Below are 26,637 nucleotides of genomic sequence, written 5' to 3' on the forward strand. Positions count from 1 at the left end.
ATGTGCTACTCAAATCTATTTTTAGAATTCTTCATGCTGTTTGTGAAGAGCATGCATTAGGATTTTAAAGAACTGCTTTGGGAAGCTATTATCAGATATTAATTATTGAACACTATACCTTCTGGAAAAGTTGTTTTATCACTGGAAAGTGACCTTGTTAGAAGAAGCAGAGGGAAAGAGAGGTGTATAGTGCCTCCTGAGATCAAGTTGAGTGATGCATATCAAGAGGAGACACTAAAGATTTATTGTCTGTGGCAAAAGAAACACAAATCTCTGCTTGTGAAGTGTTTTTGACATCATACACCATAAAGAGAGATTGGATACTCTAGGCTAAAAAGCACTTCACTGAAAGTAAGTAACAGACACTTTCCCAGCGCTGATTTTATTAAGCCATCTGACTGCATGGCAGTGTAGCCTACCTCGTCCTGAGAATTTGGTGGGAGCTGAGTCAAGCCGGTTGTGTGATAAAAGGCAGCTGAATATTCCTAAGAGAGGATACAGAGAATTTACCTAACTAAAAGGAAATGTAAAGGAAAAAAAAATCTGTGTCTGTTTTTTTGTTTAGTTTTGTTTTGTCTTTTTCAGGTTTACAGTTTAGTGAACAAAACCCTCACTGCAGCCTTTCACAGCTGCTGTTAGAGAAGACGCAGGGAAAGTGCAAGTGGCAGCACTGCTCAGGAAGATCGCACAAACTGTACTGCTGTGACATTTGTGACATTCTCCATTATATAGCAAAAGCTATCTTTGCGGTTCCCCTTTAACATGTACTGAAAAAGCATAGATCCCTTTTGACCTTGGTGATTGCTGGTACAAATTCTTACTGTGTGTCAGCCACACCACTGGGGAAGTCCAACATCAGCATTATTTGGAAGCCTTACATGGACATTTACTTTCATCACCTCACCCTGGCCTTCTCCTGGAAGCTTCTTATTTTCACAGATGTTTGTGCAGAACTGTGCTTGGCTTGCAGTAATTATACCTGTTTGGAGTGTTCCCACTGCTCAGTCAGCTGGAGTTGTTTAAAAAAACAAGGTAAATAGGAACTCAGTTTAAAACAAAAGCTGGGGAAAAACGACCACTCAAACTCATCTCTCACTTGGGTTGGACAGCAAGCATTATGGCCAGAGAGCCTTTAGATAAATCATAATTACATACACATGCAGATACATCAGCTAGGCCTAGGTGCACAATTAGGCACCTAATTATGTTGAAAATGCAATTGCACACTTAGCTAAAATAACCACACTCCCTGGGAAGCCATCCTGTTGTTCCTGTCCTGTCTGCAGCACGGCTTCAGCCTGGTTTTACTGTGGGAATGGAGAGGACAGGACCCTCAGTTCAGCTGGGAAGGAGCCCAGTGCCTTTTCCACCAAAGCAGACGTTTCAGAGGTGCCAGGCTGCTTGCACGTGTCAGGGAAGATGTAGCCAGGTAGAAAGAGATGTTACGATGTTGCCTTGGAAAGGACAGTCTGCAGCAAGAGGCAACTCTGGAGGCCATGCTCCGTTATCGGTGTTCTCCAGGTATCATCAGTACATAAGAAACCAGGCTGCGCCGAGCTGATGTGGGACTGTTTGTTTTTGAGGAATTGGATGTGGGGTCATCAGAGGGTATCGTGAGAAAAGAGGAATCAGTAGTTCCCAGCATCTTTGTCATTGGGCCATCTTGGCATTTATTGAACTGTTGTTTTTTTTTTTTCTCTTTCTGCTACAGCTTCCTTCCTTCCTTCCTTCCTTCCTTCCTTCCTTCCTTCCTTCCTTCCTTCCTTCCTTCCTTCCTTCCTTCCTTCCTTCCTTCCCTTCCCTTCCCTTCCCTTCCCTTCCCTTCCTCCTTCCTTCCTTCCCTCCCTCCTTCCTTCCCTCCTTCCCTCCCTCCTTCCTTCCTTCCTGTTTACAAGAACACTGTCACAATTCACTATTCAGGGACACCATTTTCTTTTTGGAAATCTCTTATCTGAGGATGTTGATGATCTGCTCAGGGCCTAATTGTTCAGCCACTACTTTGAAACCAGAGAATCATAGAATCGTAGGGGTGGAAAGGACATTAAGATCATCCAGTTCCAACCCCCTGCCATGGGCAAGAGCACCTCACACTAGACCATGTCACCCAAGGCTCTGTCCAACCTGGCCTTGAACACTAACAGGGATGGAGCATTCACCACTTCTCTGGGCAACCTGTGCCAGCCCTTCACCACCCTCACAATAAAGAACTTCTTCCTTAGATCTGACCTGAACTTCCCCTGTTTCAGTTTGAACCCATCACCCCTTTTACTATTGCTAGAGTCCCTGACGAAGAGTCCCTCTCTAGCATCCTGGTAGCCCTCCTTCAGATACTGGAAGGATGCTCTGAGGTCTTCACACAGCTTTTCATCTCCAGGCTGAGCCTGGAGGTGAACAGCGCCAACTTTCTCATCCTGTCTTCAGACAGGAGGTGCTCCAGCCCCTGATCATCCTCGTGGCCTCCTCTGGACTTGCTCCAATAGCTCAATGTCCTTATGTTGAGGACATCAGAACTGCACACAGATGACTTCTCACTGGCAAGACTTGTGTGTGAGACTTTGCATGTTCAAAGGAATAGTGTGTGAACTGGGAGGTGAGGCTGGAAAGCGTGTGTGTGTGCTGGGGGAGGCTGTTCATGACTTAATAAATCCATCTCAGCTTCACAGTCAGTTCTTCAGAAGCCTCTCACAAGTATGACATTACAGCAGTGTATTAATGCCTAGACCTCCAAAGGTGGGTGCAGAATAGCGGGAGCCCCATGGTACTACCTAAGGCACAGGAAGGCATGACACCCAGCCTGCCTACCTGGCAGCTGACAGCAAGAGCTAGCCAAGCACTGTTTGATCATCCTGCTTGAGACAGAGATCACCATGGCAGAGCAGGACCTTTAGAGCAATAATGCCAAAAGCCATAGGTGAGTTACAGCACTTAATTTTACCTTGTAAAAGGATAGCAAGGTGACCAGAATTTCAAAGTTAGGCATTCACTGAACTACCTTAAAAGTTCAGAAGGAAAAAAGCTAGATCCTCATAAGGCTGAATGTTTCTGTACACAGATACATGCACACACAAACCCAGGCTTGCCTCTTAAGGACAAGAAAAGCAGGGCTGAGCGTGCAAGTGCCTGGAGGTGAATCCACAGCACGGCCCTGGGGCCCAGCCAGGGCAGGGAGCATTGCAGTGGCAGTCAAAGACAGGAAAGATTTCTCCAGCAGTGGTGGATATGCTAAATGTGTTTAAGAGCTTAGCAGCCTATTGAAATTAAACTGCAAATGCATTGTGCCAACATTTCCTATCATCTGCCAAAAGGCCTGTGAACTGCCTTTTCCAGCTACCACTGTGCTCGCCTTCTCTGCTATCTGCCAAACACAAACCTGCCCTCCGTTTCCCTCACCAAAATTCTTTAACTGCATCATTTGCCACGGAAAATGAAGATGATTTTGCTTGTGTTTAAATATATAGATTAAATTTTTCCCCCTGTTCTAATCCTTAAATTGCACAGATCCCTGCCTGTGAATTAAGTCACCTCAGGTGGTATAACCCTGCTGTGACTGCATCATGCCTTGGGTTCAGCACAGGACAGGTGTTCTCACATCCTTCTCTTCTCAGGATTCCTCATCATGTGTTAGTAATCTCTGTTACAGACGAAAATGAGGCATGGTATTTTCTTATTGTCACCGTCAAGTCTGCAGTGATTTATTCCTATCCAGTGTGTAACTGAATTAAGATCTTAATTAGGCTTATGCCACTTTTTTCTTCTTTTAAATAAGATACAGCCAAACCACTTATCTATAGGAAGGAGTAAGAAAGAGGTAAAGAGCAGAAACAGTTTTTTCTGATCTGTACTTGCAGTACTGAAGCCTTAGTTAAGAACATCCTCTCAAAGGGATATCCAAGGTTATTTTTATTTTCTTTTTTATTAAAGATAAGAATTTATTCCTCCCATAAACTTTAAGCCTGCTATGCAATTACATGCTATGTCTATGTTACATCCCTGGCTGTTGTGATTTCAACAGCTTGCAGCCACTATGGTGTTGTGCCTGGGCACAGGGCTCCAGTGAAAAGCCAGAACTTAGCCATATGCCATGACTTGGTCATCAGCACCATCAGTTTGCTAGTGAGCTCCTATCCAGTCTCTTCCCAGAGTAAATGTAACACATTAACAGGAGTGCTCTTGTACAGGAAACCTCAGTAATTCACAGAAATGTTTTTCCTGAGTGTTTCCTGGTGTTATTTTCACACCTGGCTTTCTAGAATTCTTATTTAACTTATAAGACACCAGGAAATGGATGCTACATGGCAGCAGTGAGGTTTTTATGCCTGTAGCAAACACTGCTTCCCTCTAAACCAATATATCATAGTTAAATGGATAATTAGTGGTGGTTTTGGCTGGTGGTACTGTACAGATGTCTGTCCTAGCTTTGCAACTCCAATCTTTAGGTGGAAAGGGTGAGCCTCTATGTGCTTCCCCTAATCTATCCCTTCTCCTTCCCACTCACGTTTCACACACAACAAATGTTACACAGATTACAGGAGTTTCCCCCAGCAAATTAAAAGTTTGTACTAAACTCTCCTGAAATAGCAAATGATGCCATCAGGGAAGTGTAAATCCTTAACTTCTAGCAGTGAAAGGGGTTTTGTTTGGTCTGCTTTCAGCATTACCCATTTCTTTTCCTCTTGCCTCAACCTGCCTCTTCAAAGGCTACATCTGTGTGGAAATGTGTAAGCTGGCTTTTCTGGGGACACCACAGCTGGGGCAGTGTCCCCCTCTGCAGGGTGCAACCCTTTCAGGCTTTCGACTTTCCATGGTCTGTGTTTAGCCAAAGCTCTTTATATGCTTTGTGTTGTGTATAGGGGTAGGATTTCAATCCATGTTAAATTCTAATGTTTATAGAATCATCAAATCATAGAATGGTTTCAGTTGGAAAGGACCTTAAGATCATCCAGTTCCAGGCCCCTGCCATGGGCAGCGATGCCTCACACTAGACCATGTCACCCAAGGCTCTGTCCAGCCTGGCCTTGAGCACTGCCAGAGATGGAGCATTTACCACTTCTTTGGACAACCTGTTCCAGTGCCTTACCACCTTCACAGTAAAGAACTTCTTCCTTGTACCTAACCTGAACTTCCCCTGTTTCACTTTAAACCCATCACCCCTTGTCTTATTGCTAGAGTCTCTGATGAAGAGTCCCTCTCCAGCATCCTTGTAGACCCCCTTGGTCTGTAATCTAATTTCCTAATTCCTCTTTGTTGCAGAAGCGAGCTTCTGCAGCTTCCTTAGTCTTTACAAAATATACTATAGTAATAAATAAAACTTTTATTAATGAGTCTTAGGAAGAAACTCCATCCTCCTGAGTGCACGCTCCATGCCCTACCCTATGGAAGCATGAAGCACTCCTTTCATTTCAGTCACCTGTTTACTGAGAAGCCAGTCTTTTGTAGTCATAACTAAATGTACTTCTTTCCACATTAACCTCATTATTTGAGTTCAGTCTGTGCTATCCTTTGGGAGAGAAGGAGCTCTGGCATGCAACTGTTCCAGTGTCCAACTGGCAGACTTCCAAACACGCAACCCAGCTCTGGTCTGACAGCTCTCCCCAGCTAGGCTGACACTCTGTCCTTAGCCCAGCCTCTTGTGCACAGGTACAGCAGCACGTATGGTACCTACCACCACGTGCTTTGCTGCAGCTCTGCAGGAATGGCAGGGGAGGTGAGAAGGGTGGGAGGGATTCTGCTCCAGCTCCAGCCTGATGTGCTGCCACTTGGGGACACACTCTGTCCCACAGCATGTGTGGAAGAGAAGCAGCCGTCACAAGAAATTCAACCTAGTCTGAAGGAGAATGTCCTTCACTGGCAAGTGCAGTAGCTTTTGAGATTTTCAAAAGGGTTTATGGGATGCAAAGCGCTTCAGTGGGACTTGGGAGACTTTAAGTTCTTCTGCAAATCTCTTGCTTAACATTCGCATGTTGACATTTTCCACTTATAGGGCTCTTTGGCATTAATTTATAATGCTGCAATGGTTGGATTGCTGTTTTAAAAAGACTTTTGAAAACAGGTTTGGATAAGTATAGAGATTGAGCACATTCCAACTTCTGTTAGTTTTTGTTTGGTTGTGGGTGTTTTTTTTTTGTTTTTTTTTTTTTATAGCTAGATTTTACAGATGTGTTTCCTAACTAAATTTTTATCTCTTTTCACATATTTTAGTGAGTATGGTATGATACTTGCAATATTCTGTGTGCCTTCCTATGTTAATAGTGTATTAATATAGAGTCATAATGTCATAGAATGGTTTGGGTTGGTAAGGACCTTAAGATCATCCAGTTCCAACCCCCTGCCAGTGGCAGGGACACCTCACACTAGACCATGTCTCCCAAGGCTCTGTCCAGCCTGGCCTTGAACATAGCCCCACTGACTTCAACAGTCAAGGAAAAAACCTCACCTCACTTCTCTTCTGTTTAGCTGAAGCATCCTGTTCACATCATTCTCAGAGTTTATACCTTTCAAGATTATGGGAGCAAAAAGCTTATGCTGTTGGGTTGGCCACTCCAGCAAGTCAAGAGCATGTACTAGCATGCGGCTGTAGCCAAGCTGTGGCGCACTCTCTTGAAAGGGACAATACCAGCAGTGTTCTGTCTTAGTCCAGCTTAAGTGACAGCAGTGGGGCTTGAATTTTTGCACTGGCATCCTAATTGTGATTCACACGCTGAACCCATGGTCGGTTTGCAAAGGGGTAATTAGAAATGAGGACTTCTAGACAAGCAAAGTGAACAACAGATAGGGCTGTTCATTTCAGTAGGGCCTCCACATGCAAATGATTGATAGACTGGCTCCATTAAGTTCTGTTACAACTGGTACAAGACCCCTTATCAACATGCCTGGGGCATTTTAAAATGTGAAAAATAATTTAGCTTGAATCAGCCCTTTACTAACTGCAGCTAATACATATAAGGCAGTTTAAGATGGTTCCCAAAGCTGTCTTTACTAATTTCACTACACTTGTTTGAAAATAGAATTTGAAATGGGCAATTACAATAAAGAAACTTTTATTTTTTCAAGTGAACTTTTTTTTAAAGTTTGTAATTTAACAGTTTAGTCTTTTATTATGGTTTCAGCTAGAAATAGCTGTCATCCTCAGTGATAGAATCTACAAAAGGCACCAGTCTACCCATACTGCAGTTAAATTCCTGCTGAAGTGTGCGTGTGCCTCCAGCTTTGGAAGGTAATTGTGCACACCTCATTGCTCTTTACTTCTAAATGTTGTTGTGGTCATTTACCAGGTAATTTCAGAGACAAGTTCTAAATTACCAGTGATTTCGAAAAGTTTAAAACATTCACACCTAGCTAGAGGATGCCTCCTCCCCTCAATGGCAAATTAAATAGTCCTAAAACAGAAGTGCATGCTTGGGAGCAGTGCTCACCATTCACTCCACTGAGTAACAGCAGCAGTCACTGACTTCATGTTTGTATTGCAAACAAAGGCCTGCTCATTTCCTAAATTCACCAATTAGACTGACCACAGGGTTGTTAAATCTGAGCTCCATTTAAATGCACTGTACCACTTCCCTACTTTTAAACAAGGATCTTTTTGTGGGGATTGTTGGTTTTCTTTTTACTAAGTAACAAAATTAAATACTTCAGTCTTGAAATAGACTGGGAGGATGGCTGCTGTTTCTTTCACATCCCTTAAAACCTTTTCTCCTCCTCTCACTGAGATTTCTGAGTGTCTCTTCATGCAGGGAGAAAGGAGTAGGCTCAGGGCAGAGCCACCCTACACTGCATGACACACACACCCACCCCCCAAAACCTAGGCTGAGTTTATATAAAATAATGGTGGCATATATAAGATAATTGGTAGCTCTTTGGTTCACATTCCAGTGCTGCAAGGTGGGTCACGCATGCTGCTCTGGCTGTGCGGCCCAGGTCTGTGCTGCATTCCAGTTGTGGCCTGTGTAAGCAATGAGTGCTTCTATATACACAGAAGCAGAAGAACAATTGGAAAACCCATGTTTTCCAGCAAGGGAAGTGACAAGAGGTGTTGTTTTGGTCAAAGGTAGGAACCTACACATTTGGCAGCCAATAGTCTTTTTTCATCTGTACTAGAGCAGTTTGTTAGTACAGGCCAGTTTAAGCATTATCCAAGTATTCAAGGGCCAATTCCTAAATAAAGTGTAGGGGCTTCCTTCCTTCATTACTAACCTGCCAACCCTAGCACCACCTGGGAATGGCTATAGCATCGTAGAATAATGGAATGGTTCAGGTTGGAAAGGACCTTAAGATCGTCTAGTTCCAGCCCCCTGCCATGAGCAGGGACGCCTCCCTCTGTCCAGCCTGGCCTTGGGTGGAGCATTCACCACTTCTTTGGGCAACTTGTGCCAGTGCCTCACCGCCCTCATAGTAAAGAACTTCTTCCTTAGGTCTAACCTGAACTTTCCCTGTTTCAGTTTGAACTCATTACCCCTTGTCCTATCACTACAGTCCCTGATGAAGAGTCCCCCTCTGGCACCCTTGTAGGCCCCCTTCAGATACTGGAAGGCTGCTATGAGATCTCCACTCAGCTTCTCTTCTCCAGCCTGAAAAGCCCCAATTTTCTCAGCCTGTCTTGATAGAGGAGGTGCTTCAGCCCCCTGATCATCCTTGTGGCCTCCTCCTCTGGACTTGCTTCAACAGTTCCATGTCCTTTTTATGTTGAGAACACCGTAACTTCATACAGAGCTCCAAGCTCTGACAAGCCTTATATATGCTGCAAATGAAGAACCAGATGCTAGCTCATTCCACAGCTCCTAAAAGTTAGTTTCACTGACTGAAATTGTCCTCAGGGGTGTTTCCCTGCAGTGTGTTGTGGTCTTTTTTTTTTCAGTCAGCTGCTAGTTTTTTAAGTATAGCATACATTTAACATAGAACATATAGAAAGAAAGAAAAAAATCTTGAATTACAAATATTACATTCTTATTAGAAAAAGATTCCACAGTGTGAAATTGGTCATTCAGAACAAAACTAAAGAAATAGTATATAGAAACATTTACAAAACTAGTTCTAGTTATTATCTTATATATATCCTGATGGAAACCTGAAGTAAGGCTGCTGCTGGGAGCCTCAGTCCTCCTGCTACAGAAACACCACAGCAAAAGGCAGCCCATAGAGATTCTGGCTATGCCATTAGTTTAACTATAAATTGCTATAAAGTACCTTTGGTGAAAGGGGACATGCTGCACATGTGTCAGTTGCAAACAGTTCCACTACACAGTATCAGATCTCAGTATAACCATGCTATGAATGGGCTGTGCATCAAACAGGCGCAAAACAAACTGTTCTGTCTGAGAGGGTCTACTGGAAGGTCAGCCTCATCTCAAGGAACACTTTACAAGTAATAGAGTGGGTACTGTCTAGGCAAACACAAAGATGCTTCTTTGTGTTCTTCTTTGGAACAGAACCCTTGATTCATCAGCCTTGGCAGGAACTGTGTTCAGCTTGGAGGTGGCTCCTTACCCCCTCTACTCTTTCTCTAATGCAGGTTAGGCTGAATTAAGCACGTCAGCTTTTCTGACAGACTGACATTGTACTGATTTAATTAAAGTAATTTTTAAGCCAGATAATTCTCTTTTAAATTCTTAGCAGACAGTTATGTTCAATTTAAGAACTCTTTCATTTGTTTTTATATCTGCTCTTTTGTATTTTATACCTACCTCCTTAGGACAAATTGGTCCAAACTGCTGTCACCTAAGAGTATGCACAAAACTTATTTTTCTTGGGTTCAATGAAACTGATCTGAAACTAAAAAGACCATAGAATGAGGAAATCTTTGCTTTTAGTTCACAGTCTCTTAAATTACCAGATTCTATTCATCTGGACAAGGGTGCTGCAGAGCTCGGAGCGCTGGCTCTGGGTACTGCCTGTTGGTCTGTGTCCAGCGTGGGCAGACCTGGACCATGATACTCTCCTTGGCTTTGCCAGGAATTCCCTTCCCTGTGTTAGTGTTCAGCCTTTCCATGTCTCCAGATACAGAGCTGTACAGTTCAGAGGCCTTTCTCCTTAGGCTACCTGGGCCTGGCTAGGCAGCAATCCTCCAACGAGGTTACTGTGCTGCTGCTTATCAGTGCTCTCACTTGCAGCTCTTCGTTTATTATGACAAACAATGCAGCAGACAATTAAAAACTAGTAACAGAAGCAAATGCTCACCTCTTCCTTTAGCTATAGGGAAGAAACCATAGGAGGCTATTTCACACCTAAGTTTCTTTGAGCAGCAGATGACTGAATAGGAAGCAAAATGCCAAACCCAGTAGGATGACATCTGCATTCCTATATGCAATCAATATCCTAAATAACCTTCAATACAAGCTGACAGATTAAAGGCATCATTCGGTCCAAACTTTTTCTGAGCAAACTGTAACAAGATGCAATGGAAGGTGACCATCACCAATGCAAAACTGTCCTTCAGTAGGTTTATCTGTTAGGTCCTGCCAGTTTGTCTTTGGTCTAGAACACAAGGGCAGGGAGAATTTATCTGAATACCACAACAGGATGAAGCAGCTCATATTTAGAGAAAAGGACTAAGAAGGGACATGGCAGATTCATCAGCAGTTGAAATGAGGGACATCAGTGCAGGTGTCTGTGCTCCCCACTGCATCTTCCACTTTGAGATCTGTTAGTGCCAGCAGCAAACATAAAGCTCTAGGTACCATCCTTACTATGTCTCTTCCTCCTCCCCCCTTTCTTTCTCTTTCTCTCTCCCTCTTTTTTTTTTAGTGCACTTCCAGATAAATGCCAATCATTTGGCCAGGGCTAACTCACAGAAGGTACAGCAGGCACAGATGGTACTAATGCATAAATGTAATCTAGCAAAAGTATGCCAACACCAACCCAGAAAAGGTTCCAAGTAACTGCAGTGCACTTACAGGAATACAGTGATTGGCAAGGTGAAAGCTGAGATTTGCAAGAGCTTACTGTTCCCAAATCAACAATAGAAATTTTACAGCAAATGAGCATATTTATTTCTTAATTTAGAAAATGCACTTAATACCAAGATCTCCTTGCATATGTATAATAAAGGCTTACTAAAAACCAAATGCATTATACAGGTTATACTGATTTTAGTAAAATAAGGGAGAAAGGTGAAGATGGAAACTGGAAACCAGAACCAAATCCAGCACCATACACCCACTCCCCTGTGTTTCTCTGGAGAGTTCCTGCGAGGAAAGATGGGCAGTGCAGGGGGACTTGTAAGTCAAGTGATACAGCGACTGAAGCTAATCCCATGGGAGTGTCTTTCCAGACCATACCTGCCCTATTCTTCCTCAGGATTCAGAGCCTAAAAACATCCACACCAAATCCTTTTTCCACTAGTAGCTGGTAATGTACACTTAGGAGAAATGTTCAGGCAAGAAGACAAACGCAGCTTGACAGGGTCCCTATGGGACACTTCTCCCAGCTTCTGGAGAACATGAGATCTCCTCTAAGGACATCTGCTGCAGCATGTCCAATGAGAAAAGGTATTTCAGAGAGCACAGACTTCACCCCACATTCCCCTGTCCACAGGGAAGAAAAGTACCACTTTTGCAGTACTCAGATACTATCTCCTTGCTGTGTACACATCCTAGAGGCTGCCAGCACCATGGGTGCCTGGCCAGCTGCTTGGTAGTACTGAAAACGAGCCTGCAATAGACACCCCCCTGTCATACAATCTGAGGACCAGCTTCTAATCTTATTCCCATGAGCTTTATGCTGCTGACTTTAAAAGAACTGTTCCTGATTTCCAGCAAGACACAGGAGATCAGAAGCAGTGTTTAAAAAATCAAGAGAAGCTGGTGTGACACTAGTATGAATTGTTTGCAAATGCCTTGCTAAGGTTAAGTAAGGAGAGTATTTCTAGCTGTCAAGACAATCCAGGACAAAACTGACCTCTTGGCAAAGAAATACTACAGAAACATGCTGCATGTGTGCTACCCATTCTGTCTTGCTTGCTGTCATTACTTCTTGCAAGAGGAGAGCTCTCACTCTGCTGGCTACTGACCAATACTCACCTGCTGTCAAGTAAGAGCTTTGCTATTCAAGGGCTGCTCTGACCTTTGCCTGCTATGAGTAGCTACTACAAGTAGCTACAAAGCACTATGTCCCCTAGCAGCATCTCTTCTGTGGTCTGTAATGTTCAGATGTGAAATTAAGCTTTAGTTTTTTCTGCAGGGGGGCAGGCATGGAACCCTCACTTCTAACCGTTTGTATTCCTGGACAGAGACAATAACTCCTACTTCAAAGGCTAGACAGATGTAGAAATCCACCCTGGCATTTCATCTTGGTCCCCATTGATTAGCATTAGAAATCAGCACTTGTTATTATAAGGGATGGGTTGCAGCCATGTACAGTGGCTAGGGTTTCAACCAGCAGTCATGCTAGCAACAACCACCATAAATTAGCACTGTCTGAAATATGCCTGATGTACAATTAATAGACATCCTTGCTAACTGAGAGCAAGGCAGACTGACAAAGACACACATGAATATAAATCAGACAGCTCCACAACTTCTCTCTCATAACTCAGGAGGTCTAAATCAGATGTAGAGCAGGCCACGTAATAGATCCTGCGGTCATTTTAATGATGGTGTTGTGTGAGGGTTTGGCTTTCAGAAAGGATTTGGGCCTTCATCCATTGTTGGGAATTCTGGAGCTGCCACTTCTAACACTGCTCTAAAAGGAGAAGAGCTTTTGTTGGCTAGGGGGCGGAGGAAGGAGGGGGGAGGGAGATGTCCAAGTATCTGTGAAGTTTATGGCTACTGATCCATTTGAATTAAAAGAGAAGCCTGATGATATGCTGTGGGGTTTTGTCTGCAGGAAACAGAGCTGACTCAGTGATGTATACTCCTTGCACCATGGGTTGAGGGGTGGGGGAGAGGTTTGTCACCCAAGCTTGTTCCTGGCCCCAGTGGTCAGGGTCTTTAATGCTGAATTCTTTCCCACTGTGAAGGATCCAGTGGTGAGTAAGGCTGTGAAGGATTTGGCTGGTGAAGTGACAGCTGAATCACAGTGGCATCTGGAGGGTTGCCACATGCAGTGGTCCCTGCGGGCCTCTGTTTTGCTGTCTGCAGGGCTCTGTTTTGCTGTCTGCAGAGCCATCACCATCAGAGACAGAGCTGCACCCTCACACCGTGCTGGGGCCTTTTAGTCTTCCTCCTGATAACCCACTTAAACACTATCTACATCTTCAAATTCATATTTTCCCATAGAATTATAGAATGGTTAGGGTTGGAAAGGACCTTAAGATCATCCAGTTCCAACCCCCTGCCATGGGCAGGGATGCCTCACACTAGACCATGTAGCCCAAGGCTCTGTCCAGCCTGGCCTTGAACACTGACAGGGATGGACCACTTCTTTGGGCAACCTGTGCCAGTATCTTACCACCCTCACGGTAAAGAGCTTCTTTAGATCTAGCTTCAACTTCCCCTCTTTTGGTTTGAACCCATCACCCTTTGTCCTATCACTAGAGTCCCTGATGAAGTGTCCCTCTGTAGCATCCTGGTAGGCCCCCTTCAGATACTGGAAGGCTGCTCTGAGGTCCACGCAGCCTTCTCTTCTCCAGGCTGAACAGCCCCACTTTCTCAGCCTGTCTTCATACAGGAGGTGCTCCAGCCCCTGATCATCCTTGTGGCCTCCTCTGGACTTGCTCCAACAGTTCCATGCCCTTCTTGTTTTGAGGACACCAGAACTGCACACAGTGCTCCAAGTATAGTCTCATGAGAGCAGAGTAGTGGGGCAGGATCACCTCCTTTGACCTGCTGGTCACTCTCCTTTTGATGTAGCCCAGGATACAGTTGGTTTCTGGGCCAAGTGGAATTTTTTCCTCCCAATAGCTGTGTCATAATTATTTTTAAATCATTTACATAGCATCCTACAGTCTGGGGTGGCTTCTCTCTTTACACATAATTATCATACGCCAGTCAGATACCACAAAATCTTAATGGGCCAGGTTTTTGGATGGGGTAGAAATGCTACGTTACTGCTCTGTCACAACCTAGAACACAGCCCCAGGATGACTTAAAGACCTTAGAGCTGTGGAGTGTCTGCTTCTTGTACTCATGAGCCATCTGAAGATGCTAGCATCTCTTCAAAAAAGCCCAGTTAGAGAAGTCTGTTGAGAAAAGGAGACAGCGAAGTATTGCTAAAGGAGGGAGATTTTAGGAGGGGCTTGAAGGGTGGTCATGGTGGAGGAGAAAAGTAGTTTGAAAAGAACATTTCTTCTGACAGTTACAGTTTATCTGTTGATATCTCTTATTTCAGAGAAAGACAAATTGCATTATTCTCCCTTGGAGCAGCTGCACAGAGGGGAGCAAGGAAGAATAATAGAGATGTCTGACTTTGCTTTAGAGATGCCATCTCTAGAAACTGTAAATTTCTGATCATATTGGTATTTTTAGCTGAAAATGACCCCAAAGGGCCAGATTTTGATGTTTGTTGGTCTTAGTGGGTTTAGAATTGTGCTGTTTCTGACTTTACAAGGCTTTAAATGTGATGCATCTAGTAGCATTTTCTCTCTCTTTTCTTCCTAAAAAAGATGTAGAGGACTCAAGGAGTCATTTAGGATGCTCACATGAGGAAACCACTTAAGATTAGGCCTGATACCAGTTTGGCTGGAGTGTCCCATAACACACAAGGGATTCCCAGTAATACTTATTCCTGACAAGGATTCATCCCACAGTTCTAAGAGAGTTCAAAGAGCTAGGAGGACAATTCTCAAGAGAAAACTCCTCTCCTGTTCCACACCCCAGAGAAAACTCAGGAAGAGTTCTTGAAGCTTCACCTGGAAATGAGTTTTAGAATCTCACCACCCCAGTTTGTCTCCTGAGGAGAGGGAGCTCTCTCAGTGACAGCCCAGCCTACCACTGGGGATGACGGGAGAAGTGGTGTCCTGGTTCTTGCACCCACGTGAGCAATTGAGTGCCAATATGGGGTTAGGTGTAATGGGGGATGGCTGTCAGCACAGGGATCACTTTCCCTCTGGCAGTGAGAACAAGCTGGATCTGCCTTCCAAGGCATGATTAGACCTGAAGGAGAAAAGCCCTCCATTGGCAGGTGCCTGCAATGGGGAAACAAGATCGTGTCCTTCAGGAAAAAAAGGGTCAAACCTTGCCAGGCCATGGAGGCAGCAGTGTGTGTGAGGGAGGCTTATTGCCAAGGGGTCAGATTGAGAGCGTTCCAGAGAACCTGTGCTAGAGAAACAGGGACACTCCAGGCCATTTCCACATCCTTTCCTTTTGCATAAGCAATGTTTGCCTTGTATGAGGAAAACAACAAACTCCTGCCCTCTAGAGACAGGAGACCTCCAGCTCTGCTGAATAAAATATTTGCCACAACCTGCTTTTGAAGCAGATGCTACAAATGCATACAGTTTTATTCTCCCCTCAGGCCCACACAACTGGCTTAGCAGCTCATTGGGCTCTCCACTCCCAGACCTGGAAGGCCAACTCACAGGAGGGGCAGCTTGTCACAACCACTCTATTTCAAGGCAGTAGTCTATTTCCAGAACTGCTGAATAAAGCAGTCACAGAAAATTTGGCAAAGGAAGATAAATCCCTCCCTTCCTCATTACCAAAACCTGTCTAGGCAGGACAGCAAATGCTTGTGCTAGCTGAGCACTTGCTTGCTTTCCCTTCCCTGGCTGCCTGCATGCCTCTGCAACCCACTCATAATCTCATCTTTCTTGGAAAACCAGGCTCCCTGGCATGTCAATGACAGTGACTTGGAATTTCAAAGGTGGTAAAACAGTGTTTTAAGTCTGTCCCTGCATCTTTGCTCTCCACTACCAGGAGTCTTGGCAGAATAATTCCTCGCAGTGCCACACAGGATACCGAGCTACCAAATCCCTTCAGTACTGGGTAAACATGTACTTCAAAGATTTTGCTCACTGTAGCAACTGTGCCGAAATATCCATATGTCCAGTTACAAAATAAGCGTTATTACTGAGGTGAAAAGCTGCTGTTAATAGCATTTTCTCAAAGCCTTCAGTGTTACTAAAAATACAACAGATAATACCTCTTGACTCCTCGCTGCGGTGCACCCAGTGTTTTCATTTACATCTAAGCCAAGTGCCCCCAAAGCAGACAGCAAGCCCTGCCAGATGACATAGCAACACTTGATAGATGTGTGTAGGGAATGTTTGCTCCCAACCTTTAGCAAACCACATCAACACAAGATCTGCACTTGAGAAAACCCAGCACACCAGAACTTACAATGGTGTTCATCAGTAGTGACCTCCTATACATATCAATGGGTTTAAGATACCCAGAGGGTTTCCCACCACAAATGAATACTTATTGCATATATTTATATGAAGTTGAAAGCCTGACGCTGATGGCTACAATTGAGCTGTATATTTTCGTGTAAGAAATACTTGTCTGCAGCAGCAGCAGGCTCTTGGCCATCCATGACATATTTTATGTATTTACAAAGCATCATTAAAATAAATATTTTTAACCTATTACTGACAGTTTTGTTTTGTGGGCCTCTGTAATACAGTGCAGAAAGAGAGGAACTACCTTTTAAAAGAAATTAGTCCTGTCCTCCTGCTCTTCACTTGCTTACAAGTCCAGCATGACCAAGGAACAAACAGGGGCTACCAAGTCAGACTTGGCTCCTGAGGCACCTGTAATAGTGCTGGCACATGTAAGTTCCTCTAAGCAGTCTTTTTCTGAGGCAGATGATGGCAGGCTTGGTTGTGAAACTCCTGTTCTTCAAATTCAGATGTTGTGACTTGTGAAAGTTCACCTACAGGGCCACTAAGATAGCTCCCAACGATCATAAAGTTAATGCACAGATGCTGAGGAGGCTTATTTACACAAATATGAGGACAATAAACAAGTTCTGTGCCTTTCCACTTAGGTCAGATTACCTGCAAATACTACTGGAGTGAAAAAAAAAAAAAAGATCATTCTTAGGGTAAAAATATATAATGCCATTCATCTGTAGTTTCTTTCTTTCTATTGTGTTGTTACTTTAGGGCGATTTTGAGCCCATCCGATCATTGTTTTGGGGGTTCAGAGCTTATCTCACCTCTGTCAGTGACATTTCATTCATCAGTTAAGTAATTTTGAGGAGAAAGCCTACTTGGACAAGCCCTAGAAATGGTCCTGATGTCTGCGTCAGTAGTGATGGGCTCTGAGGCAATAACACCAGTTCAGATCATTCCTCTAAGAGATTCATTGCTGATTTATTCTGTGAAAAATGATACCTCCAGTAGTCTACAGCACTGCAAGTCATCTTTTCCCAGGTGCTAAATGTCTACCACCACAGTGTGGGGGAGGGATGCCAAGTGAGAGTTGCTTTGGGATGTCACATGGTGATGGCACATAGTGAGACATGGTCATGGAGACCCATCACAGGGGGGAAGGCCTTGAGCAGTAATGTGACATGAGCAAAGACAGGAAATTCTGACAACTTAGAATGGGGTTTGCTGAGGTTTTATGGGAAGATCAACCTGAAATGAAAACCAGGCATCTGCAGAGATGGGGCTTGAGCTCTAAGATCTAGGTTTCTGTTAGCAGGGGTGTAAAGCCAGTTCCAAGTTCTTACCACATTCTGAGCTGCTTGGGTCTCTGAGACAAAGGATTACCTGATGGCCAGTTTGAATCTCTGAGCACTGCTTAGAGCTGCACAGGACATGGGTGGGTTAGCAAACCCTCTCTGAAGTAAGCATATAAATCACCTTTTTTAATATATATATGAAATATGTATATATAAACTTAACTTCAGTTGTATGCTCCAGCTTGTCAACATACATTTATGAGGTGAGCATAATATTATAATGGTTATAGCAGTGAAATACATCCTGAGCCAGGGAGCTAGTAAAGACGAGCATGGGTGTTAATGCCAGTGGAATTCTAATGCCCAGGAGATGGGGCAAGGTGACATTACCTCCAGTTAATGTTGCTTTTGATGGCTACAGTGAGGGGAGATCCCTGAGAACCCTTTCTGATGGCTGTAGACAGCAGGGCATGAGCTGCTGCCCTGTTCCAGTCACTGGTACCAGCTCTGCTGTGGGATTCTTTCAGTAAGGAAAGAGCTCCTTCCTGTTCAGCCCTTGTTGCAGGGTGCTAAGGTCCAGCCTCTCAGCACCTGGTTTGAGTCACTGGCAGTTTTATTCCATTAAAAGGAGCTTTTATTGTTAAAACTGTATGAGTGTGTGGGTCAGGAGCTTGGGAAGGAGTTCATTATCCCCGGTAAGTGTTATACTAGGAGTTAATGATCTCAGAGAGGTTTGGGAAGCAGGAAATTGCCTGTTCCCTTGCATTAGCAAAGGAGAAAAAGTTTGCACAGGCCTCCTTTACTGAAAGGGCTACAGGGAAGAATTCCATACGCTCATCTTAGATTCCTTATAGAGAGGCAGATGGCTGGTTGGGCAACAAGGAAAACAAGAGTAAGAAGAAAGAGAACCAGGTAAACCAGGTTCTCATCTGGTAATCCAGACTGCACCAACAGTCTCAGCAGCCTGTTGCGAGGAGCTGTTGTGAGAATACAGCTTCCTGCTTCCTGGTGAGCAGCTAACCCAGGCTCATGGCAGTGCACCCATCACAGAGATGAAAGATGCTCTGATAATGCTATGGAGACACGGCCAACACTAATGACATTGCTAAATACATGTCTCAGGAGTGACATTATTCTAGAGCCCTCCTCTTCCTCCTGGCTCTGTGGGCACTGATCAGTTGGGCTGGAGGGCACAGAGCTCACATGTTCCATGTAACTGACACACCCCCAAAGGGTATATTCTCTTTATGGGATTATTGCAGCTGGGAGTAGAAGCACACAATCCTCAGCTTCTGCTGGTATGTCAGAGACAGACAGTGGAGGATCTTGATCGTTCAAGGTCAAAGTGAGCCAATCTTTGACAACATTGTGTATTATAGGCGGTAATGGGCAACATGGTCTAGTGTGAGGCATCCCTGCCCATGGCAGGGGGTTGGGACTGGATGATCTTAAGGTCCTTTCCAACCCAAACCATTTTATGATTCTGTCTAATACAGCTGTTCTGGACAGAGCTGTAAGTGCTCCTTTGGAAAATGTGGTTGTTCTTACCACTCTGAAGTTGGATGCTGAACAATTCAGCCCTGTACAAGGAACTTTTTCCTACACGTACAATTATGTCACATGTTAAAGAAATTAAGTCACACACAAGGACAAGGTATGGATGGGCTGTTACAAGTACCTGACAGTGCAGTGCAAGCTGAGTGGCTGGGTATCACCACATCCCATCTCACACTCCTTGGGGTGCCCTTTCTGAATTGCTGAAGAATACTGCAAGTGAGGCCAAACTACCAAAGAAAAGAATAGCCAGGACAGTGAGTTGAAGGTAATAATATATTAAAAGCTGCTTCTTTAGATCAGTGACCACCCAGCAGCAGCCAGCTGCTTAAAAGCTAAGTGAATGATTCAAAGTCCTGTCTGAGTTGTCCTTTCAACTTTCTGTGTCATATGGGTGTCAGTTCATAGGTAGCCTGAGCCTACTGGCTTAGTAGCATTTGGAGAAAAGCTGTGATGAAGGATCCACAGCCTCACAGGAGATAGATCATGTCTCACCATGACCCTTGTGACAGCCAGAAGTTGAAGTTCAAGGTTTTAGGTAAGAGAACCCCAGTCCCTTAAATTACATCCTTTCAGACAAGTACACAACACAGTAAAGAAGAGCACAGCCCATATATCCCTATCTCTGTATTTGTCTCTCCTGGGAGGGGATTTTTTCTACTGACCCTGGTGTATGGAGACAACTCCGGTATTTCACACAGAGCTCAGGGAATGCTTGCATAACCCATTGTTTAATTACACTAGTCCTAAACCACTAATTTAGTTCAATTTTGTACAGACTACATGTTGGTATTGTTAAGGTTTATGATCCAGTGATTTACAAGGCATGATACATCAGATTTCAAATTGGTTGTATTGACTGTTTAATTGAATGCGGGGACATGAGGGCAATATTAGTGCAAACTTGTGGATCACAGCAGTGCTGTGATGGTGGTAATTCACTGGTGTCATCAGTTACACAGTACAAGCATGTTGAAGATGTGAAGGCCAGAACCAGACTGATGAACTTAAATAGTGCTTCTGTTTAACTACACAGTCCTTTTTGTTGAGATTAATCAGAAGAAAAATGTAATATTCAGTTTCTAAAGGCTGGTCTTAATGATGAAATAGCTATCGCTACATAGGAGGTTTTCAGTTCATTAGAGGAACGAATTGACTTACACACTGTGCATCTTCTTCTCAAAACCACCTTGCATGAAGACAGTGATACTGGTTGCACCTACTTCATATTGGTTTGATCCTTAGGAAATAAAAGTTAGTCTTTTTATCTTCTGCCTACTTCAGTTTGCCCTTCTAGAATGTGAATGGTTTAAAAGCTCACTTAAATTACTTATAGTGTATGTGTTATTACCTGTTACTGTCTGGTACGGACAGTGGTTGGATAGCTGGTATTTCTTAGGTGCTCTCAGATTCTCCTGTTAATGGTGTTTTGTCTGCCTGACAACACACAATTCCTTCTTTGTCTCCTTCCTCCCCTGTAAGTCCTCGAGTAAGGAGTTTGGGCCAGAGACCATGGGAGATGAGTGGGGAACCAGAATGGGAATTGTTCATTTAAGGCTCTCCTCTGTCCTTGCTATGTCTGGAGCCACTCATCCTGGAAACAGAAACCCTGTAAAGCCAGCATTTAGGGGAAAGGTTTATGCACATGAAACCAACTATGGAAAGTACCTCCTATATGAAGACAGGCTGAGAAAATCAGGGCATTTCAGCCTGGAGAAGAGAAGCTGTGTGGAGACCTCAGAGCTTTATTCCAGTATCTGAAGGGGGCCTACCAGGATGCCGGAGAGGGACTCTTCATCAGGGACTGTAGCAATAGGACAAGGGCTGACGGGTTCAAACTGAAACAGGGGAAGCTGAAGTTAGATCTAAAGAAGTTCTTTACTATGAGAGTAGTGAGGCACTGGCACAGGTTGCCCAAAGAAGTGGTGAATGCTCCATCCCTGGCAGTGTTCAAGGCCAGGTTGGACAGAGCCTTGGGTGACATGGTCTAGTGTGAAGGCGTCCCTGCCCATGACAGGGGGGTTGGAGCTGGATGATCCTAAGGCCCTTTCCATCCAAACCATTCTATGATTCTGTAAGCATACTGAGAGAGAGCCTTGCTGGTAGACATAGATATTTTTTTCCTAAGAAATACTAATATAAAAGGTATAGATGGTAACTGTGCAAGTTAAGACTTAAACTGCAAGAGTGGAGAGAGCTCAAAGCCCTGTACTTTGGCTTGAAAGCTATTTCTGAATGCACTTCATGTGTAGGTATTGTGAACTCAAGGCACCCTGTCACATCCCATTACCTAAATGTAAAAGCCGTTCTCTCCTTTGTCGTCGTCCTGTATTTGCTGTTCCATTAATGACATGGCAGTGTTCCCTACCTTCTCATTAATTAGCACTTTCAGTGTATTTTCCAAGATCCTGATTTCAGCTCTGTCCTCTCTGAGCATCACACTGCACACAAAAAATGGCTGCTTACACAGAAGGCTTTGTTTCATTTGAAATCTGTCACCTTCCAGTGTTCTTAAATAAGTAAAGGTAGAAGGAGTCGCCAGTACAGAAATTCACAGAGGTTCTAGCACAACCTGATCATACATCACATCTACTGACTAACCTCATGCCTGCGGGGAGGGTCAGAGTGGACCTGACTCCACTTCTGGTAGAAAGGAAGAAAAGATGTATCACAGAAATATCTCCCCAAAAGCTTACTAGAGTGTGGCAGAGAAGACGTGTAGAACAAAATACAGTGTCTTTTTCTTAATTCTAGTGAAAGCCATGACCTGTAACTACTAAGACATCACCTTTAAGTTATATTTTAAGGCTTAACAATTTCTCAATTTATTTCGGAACAGGTTTACTTTTCCTTTCCTCATTAATCCCCCTTCTATTGTTAAAAAGTCATCTACCACACTCATGGTCAGCCTTTAGAAGACGATGGACACTCCAAAACTGTAGGGCACTTACGACAGGGCACCTGGACAGCAGAGCAGGACTCCGTGCTACAGGCCTGCATGTGCCAGACCTTATCTTTAATTCCAGGGATTATTTCAGACCTCAGGTAAAGTACTGAGCCACTAGATAAGTAATAGCCCAACACCAAAATAAGTAATAGCCCAAAACTCCTCTGAACTCAGGCACTGGTAGCTACCATTAAAGAACAGTGAGAGAGCCACAAACAAAAGTAGAAATGTTGTATCAATGAGTAAATTGTAATATCAACGAAAGCAGACAGGAACTACTGGAATTCCTCACTACCTGTTTTCTGCCAGGGTTTTGCAGTCTTGATTTTCCATTGTGGCATTACCTTGGGTGTGAACATCCTTACTGTCAGGGTTCATTTAACATCGACTCTGTTGTCACAAGTGCTCAAGCTGCACAGCATTTCTGTATTTTATGCTCCAGAAACACTTTGCTTCTACCACAGAACTCATTTTAATATGTTTAATTAAAAAAAAAAAAACCTTCACAAAAACACAAGCAAATGAAAAGGTGCATAAAGATGTCCAGGCCTTCAAAGGAACCTCTTGGCACTAGTGATCTCTTCTGCATTAATTATATGGATGGTAGCAGCCAGAAGTTACTACGATTACAGCACCCATTCACTAGTTTTAATTATTATACATGTGACAGAAGCAGAATTAGGAGTAGGGTGTTAGGAAAAGAACTGCCCTGATCAGAAAACTGCCCCTTCCATGCCAGTCATGTGCAAGTGCCAAGACTTGCCTGAACAATGCCAAATAGCACTGTGTACCATCACTCTCCCTGTTAACCAAAGCATTTAGGTTTTTACATTATAACACCAGGTTGAATAAATAAATAAATAGAAGGAATATGAAATTCAGCCCTAATTACTTTTGATAATTCCATAATCTCCGAGCTTTAAGAAGAAAGCAGTAATTTTCCCTGAACCACCTGTCTTTGAAAAGAAACAAGGATTCAAAGCATAACCACAGCTGCCTGTTCCTGTTTACTTGGCTTCATCTTTGACAGTTCTAAATTGCTTCACAGACACAGCAATTTCAAAGTTCTTAAGTAGGAATCAAAGGGACAGAGAACAAAAAACACACTTGTTTTTTTTCCTTTTAAGGGACTTGCACATGAAATCCCTCTAAAGTATGTGAAACCTGCAGCCCTACATGCCTTTGTGGACGTCTGAAGAGTGCAGAGATAGCCACTGCTACTGCAGACCCAGTTAAGGAGTCATGGCTTCTCACAGGCCACTGGGGTAGGATTCTGTGTTCCAAGGCCCACTCCATGGAGACTTTGTGATCCATGGAGAACCTCACACCAGAACATGCAGTACCAGCCAGCATGCACTCATTGTCCCACACACACTGTCATGTCTTGAAGAATGGCTTTCTCCAAAGGTGGAGAGGTCCCCCATCACAGAGCTCTTCCCATCCCAGAGAGAAAAGGTGCTAGGTCCCGCTGCTGTGCCCAGGAGAGCTGTTGAACAAGAGGAGCTGTGCTCTCGGGAGCACACCCTACCTCAAAAACTCTCTATCACTTTAGGCATTTAAATAAGCCACTTGCAATTTTCAGGCTTTATCCAAATGAATAAAAAGGGCTCATGATTTTTGCTATTGGATTTGTTCCATTCATCTACACCAAAAGCTGTCAAGATTTATCTGGGCCTGTTTATGGGAGAATGGTATTTACTTGAGAATAACATCAGGAGAAACCACTTTTCATTTTGGTGCACAGCAATTTTAAGGTGCGTAAGAACGGAGTTTATAGATGCAGAGCTCAGGATATTGCTAATAAAACACTGTTTCCAATCAGCAGCAGCTCTGCTAACTAACAGTCACGTTCCTCTGTGTACCGTGTGAGGGTTTGGCTCATGGGGAGATCTGTGGGGAGAATCTGCCTTTGCCAGGATCTTTCTTTACCATGGTTAGAAAGGTTTGAGTTTGCTCACTGCAGTTACTGAGATTTTGTAAATGAGCCTCACAGAAGACGTGAGAGCATTCAAAATGTGCTTTCCTAACATTGTAAATTTGTGAGTCAAATGTAGTGCCTCACTCTGGATAATTTCCATTAAATCTTAAAGGGTTTTGCATGGATATGTTATTTGCACAAACACTGGAATTTAAATTACAGCTATCTAATATTCAGCATTCAAACATCTCAGTTGCATGTATTACTCCACCAGTAAGAGCTTCTCTTCTCTTTTCCCCCCATCAGGGCCGATGTATCAACTTCACCCGAGTTCAGTCTCAGTAGAGGAGGAGAAGAAGGTGTCAGGAGGAAAGATGGCCACATTGCCACTTTTCAACTGAGCAGAGAGAACTAAGCATTTGCTCACCGCATTCCTTGGACCACCTTCAAGCCCAACCCATAAGGCTTCCATGTTCCCCATGCAGGAGCTGGCATCACTGTACAAGCTCCTGCACTTCACCCCAGCATGTCGATGCTCTGTGACTGGCAAGTGCCAAGCAATGAAGCCTTGACTTGCAATGCCCATGCTTCTCCAGAACACACAAGGGAGGGAACACAGACACCAAAGATGATCATGTTTTTCTAGTTTTGGTATTTTATGTTTTTTTTCTTAAGGACTACATATTCTCAGGATGCAATGTGCTTTTAGCAATGATGCTGAGTTTCTCCAGTGCAGAGAAGGCACGTGGTATTTAAACAGGGACTACTAGCTAAGGGCAGGGTTAAAACCTCCTACCAGGCTAAGCAAGAGCTGAGTGCCTCACAGCCATGTCAGATCACAAACCCTTGCGAGCGAGTCTCCATCGCATTGTGCCTTACAGGAACCTTCTGACTGGAAATCTTGTCACTCTAACACTGAAAAGTGCACACGCATGACAAAATGTAGACAGGGTGCCTCGAGGTATTGGTAGCAAGCAAGACTTTGCCCTTTAGTTTTTGAAGACACCTTTCTTTCATTATGCACCCGGGACAGGGAGAAAATTAATAGAGCGTTATTCCATGGGAAGACAGCCTGTAACCAGGGATCTTGAGCGCAGTTTGAGGGACTGATGCTTCAAGACCTTGACACTGGGGCTGGTGGTTTTTCCCCCCTTTCCTGCATTCACAGTTCAGTAGCGCATAAAATATCATCATCTATAAACGTACCTAGCAGTCCTAGAGCTTAGCTGTTTTTAATCTTTTCTTAGATTAAAAAAAGCAGTAGCCACTAAACTGGTATCTCAGGGTTCTCCCCCCACCCCCAAATCTCCAAGGGCTCTTCAGCGACACAAGCCAGCAACTCTCTTTGCATGAGAATTTCAAAGTTTAATTAATATAATTAAAGGCAACAGCAAGCAGCAGCCTGTGAAGATTTTGCTCATCTTTTTTTATGCCTTTTGACATTGAATGACCTATTACTGTATGTGCATTACTGGGTTTTCAAGGGGGCACTGAGCACTGGTTAGGATTCAGCAGTGGAAAAAAGACCTTCTTCCATCGATGGAGAAATTAAATGTAGGGGATGCCGGCTATCAGAAACCATTGACAATGTATGTATTCTAATTTTTTAGAAAAACCAGTGTCGTGTCACGTCGACGATGCCAAATTATGTTAGAGTGAGCGGAAACACTGTGGGGGAGGAAGGAGGGAGCAGCTGAAGAAAAAGGCTCAAATGATCCAGTCACTTTCGATACTGTACTTCAGATGCAGAATGGATATTCGAGTCGAAACCTGACAAAGCGCGCCCGCTTTGATGGGAACTGGTATAGACAATGACCAGTGGCTGGGTCAGTGGGATGTCTCTCTGTGAGCAGGGAGGCTTATCAAATGACACTAAAAATAAGTTCAGCAACCGTCACGTTGGAGGGGAAAAGGCGAACATTTCACATTTGGTGGGCACAAATGCGCGCAAGATGGAAAGAGCAATGTGAAGCATCGTGGTCTAATTTTCTCCTTTGTGCTACTCTTTGGAATTGCAAGGGACAGAAATAAGTCTCTTGGTTGATGTCCGAATTTGTGGCACTGCTCAAAGAAGCCTTTACATGTATCCACTCGCTTACCTCTTTTGCTTGACTTTATTTATGTCACTGGTAGCCTCATCATCAACAGCCATTTGTGCACATAAGACTATAAATAAAATTATTAGCTAAGTTTAAGCATTATTTCCTCTTCTTCCTCTCCACCTAGCCTCCTATCCTCATTTTGCCAGGTCACCCTCAATACCAGCTCCAACAGACCACTACCCTGCCCAACACCGGCTGATAACAGCAGGTACCATTAGTCACATTCACAGGTCAATCCAGTGCCCACAGATATGGCTCATCCTTCCTCTCCCTCATGAAACTGCACCTTTGATCCCACCAGCTGTTGGCTGGGGACAGTGCAGCCTACTTGCATAAAAGAGGTTGGTTTCATCCATGATGCCCAACCATCCACAAGTCTTTGGATTGTTTCAAGCCACCTCTGTGTTCCTTCCAGCTGCACTCAAGATGGAGAACCAAACTGGGCAGGTTTGCTAGGACACAAGTGAGTTTCTGTACCACTCCTCCAGATACCGAGGCAGCAGAAACAGCCTATTATCAGACACTAAGTTAAAACCCTGCTGCCTCTTACTTACCTTCCCTCCATTTGTAATGCAGACACAACACTTGCTGTGAGCTAAGGCTGGAATTGGCAGCCT

At 43.9% G+C, this 26,637-nt stretch overlaps 1 protein-coding gene across 2 annotated transcripts in view; it reads left to right on the plus strand.

The window, feature by feature from the left end:
* The window catches only part of ANTXR2 (ANTXR cell adhesion molecule 2), a 109,542-nt gene extending 83,435 nt beyond the window's left edge, over positions 1 to 26,107 (plus strand). For both annotated transcript variants that reach the window (XM_061443894.1, XM_061443902.1), the window contains exon 17: positions 24,225 to 26,107. In XM_061443894.1, the coding sequence (XP_061299878.1) occupies positions 24,225 to 24,263 (39 nt within the window). In that variant the 3' untranslated portion in view covers positions 24,264 to 26,107. The remainder of the gene's footprint in view (positions 1 to 24,224) is intronic.
* Positions 26,108 to 26,637: the final 530 nt, after the last annotated feature.

Source organism: Pezoporus flaviventris, unplaced genomic scaffold (assembly GCF_033815535.1).
Source record: "Pezoporus flaviventris isolate CSIRO_AGI_PZ_B2104156 unplaced genomic scaffold, CSIRO_AGI_Pfla_v1 ptg000002l, whole genome shotgun sequence".
Taxonomy (NCBI): domain Eukaryota; kingdom Metazoa; phylum Chordata; class Aves; order Psittaciformes; family Psittacidae; genus Pezoporus; species Pezoporus flaviventris.